The 10,283-nt window shown below is 60.0% G+C and overlaps 1 protein-coding gene across 1 annotated transcript; it reads left to right on the plus strand.

Annotated features, from left to right (window-relative positions):
- Positions 1-691: 691 nt before the first annotated feature.
- On the plus strand, positions 692-9,966 carry RGR (retinal G protein coupled receptor; the record flags this gene model as incomplete). The annotated part of the gene is made up of 7 exons (XM_079793945.1): positions 692-770; positions 2,184-2,340; positions 3,345-3,470; positions 6,104-6,253; positions 7,732-7,849; positions 9,323-9,436; positions 9,829-9,966. 7 exons carry the CDS (start codon positions 692-694, stop codon positions 9,964-9,966), a joined length of 882 nt encoding a protein of 293 aa, XP_079650071.1.
- Between the last annotated feature and the right edge of the window lie 317 nt (positions 9,967-10,283).

A 10,283-nucleotide genomic window follows, 5' to 3' on the forward strand; every position in this document is an offset into this window, starting at 1 on the left:
GGGAGCTGAAGGGCTCTGTGGGCATCGGGACGTGCCACCCTGAACACCACACCCACCACGGAGTCTTCTACCCAAGACCGGCACGGGCCCCGAGAGAAGATGCCCACATTGCCAAAGAGGAATCAGAGACCCCGGTGGGCCCACCCAGGCACACAGCTAGGCAATGGCAGACTCAGAACCAGAACCCGAGTCTCTGATCCCAGTTGGGGTTCTTTCTACTACAACAGGTGGCTTCCTAGCCATCATCCTTTCCCCACTTGTGAGTACACGCATGTGATCACGTGGACACATATGTGCACACACATGCTCAGGCGCTCAGCTTGTCAGCACCAAAAACATGCCAGGACCTGGCTCCTAACCAGTTCTCAGGCACAGCTGCAGCTTCAAACCCCTCTTTTAGCTCCCCTCCCTCCCTGGTTATGCAACTCTTCTAATTCATCTCAGCCGCTCAGCTCAGCCGGGAGTCCGGTCCTAATCCCCCTGCTGGGCTGGTGGATCAGCGGCTCCACGTGTTTCACAAAGGCTGCCCTGTGCTCTGCTCTGGCCCAGAGGACACTGTGGGAGGAGGGGCAGCAAGAAGGAGCCCAAGGTCCAGCATAATCCCCCCAGGGGCCCTCGTGTGTCCGCTGGCCCTTTAAAAGGGAGGGGTTTTCAGGAGCCAGAGAAGCGCTGGGCCAGGGGAGGAAGCGAGATGGCAGAGGCCGGGTCACTGCCCACAGGCTTTGGGGAGCTGGAGGTGCTGGCTGTGGGGGTGGTGCTGCTGGTGGAAGGTGAGCAGGCGGCCCAGGGCGGGGCGAGGCCCAGTGGTGGCCCAGAGTCGGGCTGTGGTTCTGAGGCTGGCGAGGAGAGGTCCCCAACCCCTCTGTGCTGGTCCCCGGGGGCTTTTGGTGGCTGCACTGGGGAGCCGAGAAGGAGGAGCCAGGAGAGGGTCAGGCAGGAGGGCCTCTGAGAGGGGGCACCTCCCAGAGCAGAGCGCAGCCCAGCACCACCTGCAAGCCTTTGCACTGCCCTCCCGCACGGAAACTGCACTCTGCTCGCTGAGACTCTGAGGATCTGTGTATGATCGGGCCGGTAGGCGCTGGAGACAGTACTGCCACCCGCGCCCGCAACCGAGTCCCTTGAGCTCTGGCCCTCGGTGCCCTGGCCTCCCAGGTGTGTGGGGATGAAGGGATCAAGGGTATAAAGCACCAGCTGAGACAGACACCTCTCCGCACCCCATTCCTGCCACCACCTCCTTCTCTCGGCGCTAAGCATTTCCATGCCTGGGCGACGGGGTCCATGAGGTGCCAGCCTCAACCCAGAATCCCCACGATCTCGCTGAGGCCAGAGCTGGGCCTGCGGGCCAGCCCAAGACAAGGCCGATGGGGATGAGCCCTTGGTCAGAAACAACCCGCACATTTTCTCACCCAGTGAGAGTCGCCAGTGGAGCGGGCGCAGCCGCGGGGTGGTCCTGGTGGCCCGGCCACGCTTCCTCTCCTGGGAAGCTGCCGGCCAGCTCCCCTGTGCCCTGAACATGCCTGGACATTGCCCCACGGCACGTCTTTGCACACGCTGCTCTGCTTTCCAGAAGGCTGTCTCTCACCCTGTCTCCCTAGGAAATGCTCAGTTTTGAAGGCAGGATGCTTCCCCATTTCTCACTTAGATGGGGAAGCTGGGCTCAGCGTGGGTAGGGAGTGAGCAGCTGAACTTCAAGTCAGGTCTGCCTGCCCGACCACCCAGCAGCCTCCCCTCCGCCAGCGCTCCCTGGGGGCTCCCTGCGCGTGGAGGTGGCGCTGGGACTGGAGAAACCTGCGCTCCACTCCCAGAGGCACCGCGGCGCAGGGGAGGTTAGCTGGTAGTCCCCGAGGCAGGAGGACGCGCCCAGTGGAGACCACGAGGGGACCAGCAAGGCGCCAGCTGTCCGGGAGGCTGGCTGCTCGGCGGGGCGGGGCGCCCGGGCTCCTTCCTGGCTGTCTTCTCCTCAGGCTGCAGTGTGGCGAGCAGGGCGCCCGCGTGGCTTCAGCTGTGAGGCCAGCCTCCTGGGGGTGTTGGACGAGCTTCACGCAGAGCCTTGCTGAGTGTGAGGGCTTGGGGGGGGGGGGGGGGCGGCAGGTAGAGGGTTGTTTAGGCTCCGCCCAGCCCACACTCCGGTTCTGGCTAGACCGGCCTCCCCAGCCCCTCTGCAGCCCCTGCCTTCCTTTCAGCTCTCGCCGGCCTCAGCCTCAATAGCCTGACCATCCTCTCCTTCTGCACGAGCCCGGAGCTCCGGACCCCGAGCCACCTGCTGGTGCTGAGCCTGGCCCTGGCGGACAGTGGGGTCAGCCTGAACGCCCTCACCGGAGCCACAGCCAGCCTCCTCCGGTACCGCTCCCTGGGCCCTGACCTCTGGGTCCTGCCCCCCGCCTGACCTCTCAGCACTGAGCATTCTCTTACCAACAGAAAACTGACGGGGGCGGGGGGCGGGGGGAGGCAGGCTGAGCTAGGCTAGATCCAACCCCAGACCCCACAGCCCCACACCAGTTCTTGGAGCACAGGAGCTCCGGCCCGACCACAGCGGCCCCGTCGGGGAGAGCAGGCCGCCCGCTCCCACGCTTGAATCTTGGCTGCATTCTTCCTCACCTCTTGGCTTCCTCTCTGAACCGGGTCTTACTGCCTAACTCATGTGGTGGTTGGAAGTACGTGTTATTATGTGTGAATAACTTCACACAATCGCTGGTCCCTGGGAAGCCCTAGTTACGTTTGTGAAAGCAAACAGGACTTCACAGGGTCTGAGACCTCCTCCAGGCCCTCCCGGTCTTCCCATTCGGCCCTGGGGGTGTTTCCAAGATCATTCCCTTTAGGGGGACTGAGCCCTGGCGCCTGCAGGTGGAGGCTGGCGCCCCCTGGTGCGAATGGCCTGGGTCCGAGCCAGTGAGGGTTCCGCCTGCTTCTGCTGAAGCTCTACCCTTGTTTGGCTCATGAGGCCACGAGCTGGGAGGCCTGGGGTTTCCCTCTGACTTTGCCTTCATCGGCTCTGTGGCCTTGGCTCAGCACCTTGCCTTCTCTGAGCCTTAGTGTCCCCATCTATGGAATAAAGGTATGAGCTCTCTTTCTGACCAGGGTGTTCCGTTTACTGTAATGGAGGCACCTGATCACACAGAGACCTTTGTTCCAGCCGTGGGGCTGAGCCTGAGCCTGCACAGCCTCCCTCTCCCCCCCCCCCCCCCCCGCCCCCCGCCACCACCAGGGACCTCATAGGAAACACAGATCATACCGGCTTCATCTGAGGAGCTGGGCTGACGTCAAGGAAGGTGCCTCCATGCTACTCCTGGGCAGATGTGGGGTGCAGAGGCCAAGGGAGGGTCACCGTGCCCATGTCTCCGCAGGCGTTGGCCCTATGGCTCCGATGGCTGCCAGGCTCACGGCTTCCAGGGCTTTGCAGCCGCACTGGCCAGCATCTGCAGCAGCGCGGCCGTCGCCTGGGGGCGCTACCATCACTACTGCACCCGTACGTGTTTGGGGCTTCCAGGAGGAGGGACCCCCAGGCAGTGAGGGTGATCAGGATGGAAATCTGCTCAGTGTTTCCCATTCAAGGGGCGGGGGTTAAGGGTCCACGCGGGTGGGGTGCGGGCACCAGACAAGGAGGAAGACTGCATGTGCTGGGCAGGCTGTCTGTGCCCTTGCTGTAGCTTCAGGCAAGTCAGGGGTCCTCTCTGAACCTTAGTCTCCTCTTCTGCCAAATGGTTTTTGTAACCAGTCTCAGTTTTATCCTGAAAATCAAATCAGATCATGGATACAGAAAATGTCCTTGATGACAGGCACTGCTGGGGAGTAGAGAGGTGATATGTAGGTGTGTGTGTGGCTGGGCATGTAATCCCACACCTCACACTTCCACGGAGCCTGTGCCATGCCAGAGCTTCATGAAAACTAGTCGAGCTCTCCATTTCCCAGGCCATATTGTCAAGTGCCATCTTCTCAATTGGCCATGTGAGTGTACCACCTGCTTCATTTACTTGGTATTTCTTCCTTAGAAGCGAGCCACTTTTAAAATTCTAAACACCTGCTTTATTCTTGTTCTAAACAATATCTGTGACCTCACAGCTTTAATGTTCTTATAACTTTAATACACACTAATATACAACCCATGTTCACCCAGAGGCTCTCTAGAATCCCATTCACCTTACAGCACACAAACCCGCTTCGGTGAGCAGTGGCTCAGCAAACCCTACAGCAAACGCCCAGCTCGCAGACTGGGAAGCAGAGGCTCAGAGAAGTGAGGGCGCCGTCTAGGCCACAGCTGATGGGGCGGCCCTGGGAGTCGGCCTGGCCTGCGTGCCTTCAGAGGTGGCCTCTCCCTTGCGCCCGGTCTCCACGTTTGGAGCAATGGAGGTTCTGTGGGGTACGTGGTCAGCGTGGCCTGGAGCCCTGGGCACGGCCCCTTTGGAATCACAGATCTGCCCTTGCCACAAACACACGCACACACCCTTGACCCTTGGCCAAGTCACATGCCTCTCTTCTGCCAAAACATTGCCTCTGTTCTGCAGCCCAGCCCCTCCTGTCCCATCTGGCCTTGTAGCTCCTCTGCCACCACCATCCCAGCCCCGCCCCGCACACTCCCTCAACCATCACACACACATGTGCACACACACCCACACCTCAGAGAGCAACAGGCCTCTCTGTCTCAACACGGCCGTGAGCCGGTGCCGGGGCCTAGACCAAGGCCCCACCTGTTCCCACAGGGTGTGTGCAGCGCCAGGCAGGGAGGGACAGGGGCCGAAGGGGCTGAGCGCAGACTCCCTCCAAGGTGACCTCAGTTATGCACCTTGGTCATCTGTTTCCAAAGCCAAAAAGGCTAATGCAACACATGGGCAAGACGTCTCTGAGTCCTGGTGCCCCTGTGATTGCTGTGGGGTCTTGGCCAGCTAGGAAACACCACAGACGGGGCTTCAGCCACAGAGAGTTCTATCTTGTTCTAGAAGTCCAAGGTCAGGTGTCAGCACAGCTGGGTTTTGAGGAGAGCTCTCTTCCTGGTTTGCAGGTGCTGCCTCTTGCTGTGTCCCTACATGGAGGAGAAAGAGATCATCTCTCTCTTATCTCTTCTTTTTTTAAAATGTATTTTTATTGATTTCAGAGAGGAAGGGAAAGGAAGAGAGAGAGAGAAACATCAATGATGAGAATCATCCATCAGCTGCCTCCTGCACGCCCCCTACTGGCGATTGAGCCCGCAACCCAGGCCTGTGCCCTGACTGGGAATCAATCTGTGGCCTCCTGGTTCATAGAGCCATGCCGGCTGGGCCTTGTCTCTTCATAGAAGGGCACTAATCCATCACGGAGGCTCCACTCTCAGGACCTAAGTGCCTCCCAAAGTCCACCTGGTGATGGGGCTCCATGGTATGACTTTTGGATGGGGACCATAAGATTTAGTTCATAGAAGCGGACATATCCACGCCAACTCCATCTGGGGCCGTGAAATGAAATCAGTGTCAGGAGAGGGGGTTTGTAGACCTGCTCTTCTCTGCTGATCCACCTGGAGTCCTGTCTACAAAGGAACATGAACTATAGACAGAGAAGGCATCTGGGGAAGGCATTCTGGAGCAAGATCCAGGAGGAAGCCTGGATGGGAAGGGCTGGTGAGGATGTGAGGGCTATCGGTGGAGGAGGTCAGGCCACTGGGACCAAAACCACTGTCAGGAACTGGCCTCCCCCCGTGGCACCGAGATGCCCAAACCCCACGCCCAGAGCTCCTGAGTCGCAAGCAGATTTCTGCTTCTGAGCGAGAGCGGGAGGCGCTAAGTCTAGGTTCCACTTCCCTCCGCCAATGCCCACCCCCCACCCCCCAGGGTCCCTGCCCATGTGTCTTTCCTAACTCAGCTTTGGGAAGCACTCCTTCTTTTTGCCACCCCTCCGTTCTCTGTCCTCGGAGAAAGAGAGTATGGAGTGTCTGTGACCTCTTTATTCTCCATAACAGCCCTCTGATGCAGGAACCGCCTTTCCTATTTTGTGGAAGGAAAAGTGAGACTCCGAGCTCTCCTCCTGCCTGAGCTGTTGGGGATTGGAGGCAGGGTTCCGGTCATTGTGCCCGACCACGAAGCCCACTGTTCTCCCGTCAGCTCCTCTCCACCACCCTCCTCCTCCCTGCAGGCAGCCGATTGGCATGGAGCACGGCCGTCTCCTTGGTGCTCTTCGTGTGGCTGTCTTCGGCCTTCTGGGCAGCACTGCCCCTCCTGGGCTGGGGCCACTATGACTACGAGCCCCTGGGGACCTGCTGCAGCCTGGGCTACCCCAGGGGGGACAGGTGAGGCGGGAGGCGCCCTTCCGGGAGAACCCTGGCCTTGAGCCCTGTGACAGCAATGTCAAAGTTGAAAATCCAAAAGGGAGGCATCAGCATTGGCCAGGCAGTCCTGACTCCTTAGCTGTGAGGCCCACTTGCAGGCTGATGATGGGCAGGGCAGCCCTCTCTGAGCAGCCGAGTGATGACGGTTGCAGTGTGAGGGCAGAGGGGGGCCCGGCAGCGGCGGCTGCGAGCACTGGCCTGGTTGGTGGTAACAGCTGCTGAGCCCAGGACCCCTTGGCCCTCTCAGCAGTCAGCCATCAGAGCTGCAACTTGCATGCTTTCTAAGGGGAGTCCTGCCCTTGGGTTGGATGGATTCAGGGAATGTCACGGTCTTTGCTTTGGGAGGAACCTCCTTGGCACCGTGCTCAGGTCTCTAAATCCCCTGCGCCTCTGTGGCAGGCCAGGCCTGGGCCAGCCCTGGAGAGACAGAGCAGAGACAGTCTCAAGCCACTGTCAAGGAGCCCATGTCTAATGCCCGTCCTCCCCCCCCCCCCCCGCCCCCGGACTCCTGGGAGACCAGGACTGAGAGGAGGGGCCACATGGGCTCAGCTCCCCACTCACTTCCACCAGAACCGCGTTGCATTCGCTGCTTTAGATGTTTACTCACATTTGCTCGTGAAGCATCTGCCCCTGATGAAACCCACTGGAGAACCCTGGGTCCTCCCAGCACCTGCCATGCATTTCCCTTCTATGCCCGTCCTTCTGGCACCCTTCCCCCCACCTGCCCTTAGTGGACAGCACCAAGGTGACATGGTACCTTCTTTAAAATATATATATTTTTATTGATTTCAGAGAGAGAGAGGGAGATGGAAACATCAATGATGAGAGAGAATCATTGATTGGCTGCCTCCTGCACGTCCCCTACTGGGGATGGAGCCCACAACCCAGGCATGTGCCCTGACAGGAAATTGAACCGTGACCTCCTGGTTCATAGGTCAACACTCAACATTGGCCGGCAACATGGTATCTTCTTAATGAAGGATCAGCCCTTGCACCTCCCACGACCACAGCAATTTCTTCAGTGACACAGTGCCCAGTCTCTGCCATCCACAGGCCCCTTCCAAACCCCTGTGCCAGGAATACTCCTGGAATGCTCCTTCCTCTTGGTCCATTGGCATCTCCATCTGGTAAACATGGTTTCCAAACAGAAGTGCCCACTCCCATGCTGGGGGCACATGCCAAGCTGGGCACCTGGATGGGCAACAGCTAGTGAAGGAGGAACCTCACCCAGCTCCTTGGCTCCTTCGGGCACGTCTAGGAGGCCCCGGTGGCTTCCTGGCTCTGAGGGGAGTGCAGCCAGGACGGGAGTGGCCACACTCTGAGCTCGCATCCCGTGGGAGCAGATCCCCGCATGCGACTGCCTGGAGCAGAGGCGAGGCGGAGGGACTCGGGGAGCCCTCTCCCTTGAGAGACAGCCTCCCGCTCCCCTCTGTCTGCAGAAACTCCACCAGTTTCCTCTTCGTCATGGCCTTTTTCAACTTCCTCCTGCCCCTCTTCATCACACTCACGTCCTATCGGCTCATGGAACAAAAACTCGGGCGGACCGGGCCCCCCCAGGTAAGGCCTAACCCTGGAGCAGAGGACTCCGCGCTGCTCAGGGACTCGGAGCAGGAAGGATGGCAGACGCAGTGGGGTGCCTGTGTTTTCCACAATCAGGAGCAATGCAGCTGTCGCAGGGGAGGGCGAGAGCGCCCTCCTGTGGGTGCTGGGATCAGGCGCCACGACCCTGGGGCAGGGCCAGGCCACAGCCGGGGCTGCCCGACCTCGTCCACACGGTTATGGTTCTTTCTTCTCAAGGCCGGGAGGGTCGGCACAAAAGTGCATGCTTTTTAAAGCTGCTGCAGCGGCGTGGCGGGTGAGCCTCGTCACAGGCACAGGCCTTCCCCGCAGCGTGCACGCGTGCCCTCGGCCGCTTCTGAACTCGACAGGATGTTTTCTTGCCACAATTTTGTTTTAACTTTGTCACCTGGATAATCTTCAGCGGATGAGTCAGAACAAGCACCACAGGTTTTTTAAAATCTAGATATTAATAGTACTTGATGTGAATTATGCCACATCATCTTTGCAACTACTTAGAGGAAGAACGGTTTCATTGTCCCCAGGTCCCAGACTAGGACGCTGAGGCTGAGAGGGGCTGGCTGAGCCCCTCATCACCAGCCGCCCAAGGAGCAGCGGACCGCGTGGCTGGTCAGGGCGCCGGAAAGGAAGCCGGCTGCGGAGACACTGTCTATGGGTGCTTTCCTTGGAAGGGGGAAGCTGCACCCCCTGTGAGCTGCAGGCGGGCCCTGAGCCACAGCAGGCGGGCCAGGCTGTGCTGGGACGGGAACTGCGTTCAGGTTCCAGGCGCTGCTCCCCGGCTGGTCGCCTGCAGGCCAGTGCCATTGCCGAGTTGACTTGAAACCATGAGGCTGACAACATCAGCGGGCGCCGCGCACTGGCCCTGGCCGGACCGGCCGCACGCTTAGTCCTGTGAAAGGAACACACAGTCTGGAGAAACAGACACTGAGGTTTAGGCTCAGAAGTCCTCGCCGGAGCGCACGTGAGAAGAGAGCATGGCAACTTCCTTTACAGTTAGGTCGCAAGCGAGAAGCCCCTGCGGTCCCAGGTGGCACACACCGCCTGCCTGGTTGTGTCTCCCCGTGGGAAGTGGCCCCTCTGAGCCCGGACCCGCGGCTGCGGCTGCAGCTGCAGGAGAGCTGGTTCCCAGGCTGAGGTGTGAGGGCTGTGCACAGGGACCCTTGTGCACACAGACACACTCAGGGAGCCTGGGTTCGACCAGACAGGCCAGTCTGGTAGAATCTGGCCATTTTACAGACAAGGCAACTGAGGCCAAGCAAGCTTACATGACAGGCTGAGGTTGTGCATCTGAAATGGCAGAAGGGCCCCTGGGATCCCAAGTTCCCCCACAAGCTCAGCGCCTTCCTGCAGCCTGGCCACGTGCCAGCTTGTGTGTGCCCACACGGTCCCTGGCTGCCTGGGCTGCCAGCTGTCAGGGCAGTCATGCCTCCTCCCGTGCCCATTTCTCCCCAGGTGAACACCACTCTGCCAGCCAGGACACTGCTGCTCGGCTGGGGCCCCTATGCCCTCCTGCATCTCTGTGCAGCCCTCGCGGGCACGGCCCTCATGCCCCCCAGGCTGCAGTTGGTAAGGGCCCCCCAGTGCCAGCGCCTGGGCTCACTCCACTTTTGTCTCTCTCTTGCTTTCCTGCCTCCATGATAGTCTCTCTTCCTTTGAATACCCAGAATTCACTGGGACTGTGCTTGTCGCCCAGGCCACATGGGCGGCTGCTTGATGCTGCCTAAGCCTCAGGTGAGGTGACAGGGCAGACGTCCAGAGGGGACGTGCCTCTGGGTCCAGGGGATGAGGCTGTGCCCAGAGCCGTGTGCTCCCAGACAAGACACATGGACAGCTAGTCAGGGAGGACAGAGCTGCAGGACAAGTGATGGGGCCTCGGGGGGTGGGGGGATCACCAGGTGGGACTGGGGAGAGGGGCAGAGGCTTTGTGACTTCTTTCCTGGGTGTTTTTGCCACAACAGGTGCCCGCTCTCATTGCCAAAATGGTGCCCACAGTCAACGCTGTGAACTACGCCCTGGGCAGTGGAATCTGGCAGCACCTGTCCCTGCAGCGAAGTGGGTGGGACTCTGCCCAGCGAGCTGCTCGGGTGCTGCGCTGACCAGGCCCCCCGCCGCCTGGACGGAGCCCGGGCTGGGTGCTGCCCGTGGGTCCTAACCAGCAGTCTCAGAGCCAAGCTCTAGACATGCATCCTCCAGTCCTAACAGCCATGAGCCCAGCCCTGGGCCGGACACTGTAGGGAGCGGCTCTAGGGTCAAGCCTTGGGCTGACCTGTGGCAGGGTCACAAACAAGTCCCAGCCTGGAGGGCAGAGCTCTCCTAGCATAATTAAGCCTGACCTTGTAGCCTCCCTAATTCCTTCCTAGGTAGGAGGTGCAGCAAGTGCTGCCAAAGCATCTGTATACATGTTAATCTACCT

Source organism: Cnephaeus nilssonii (assembly GCF_951640355.1).
Source record: "Cnephaeus nilssonii genome assembly, chromosome: 16".
NCBI lineage: Eukaryota > Metazoa > Chordata > Mammalia > Chiroptera > Vespertilionidae > Cnephaeus > Cnephaeus nilssonii.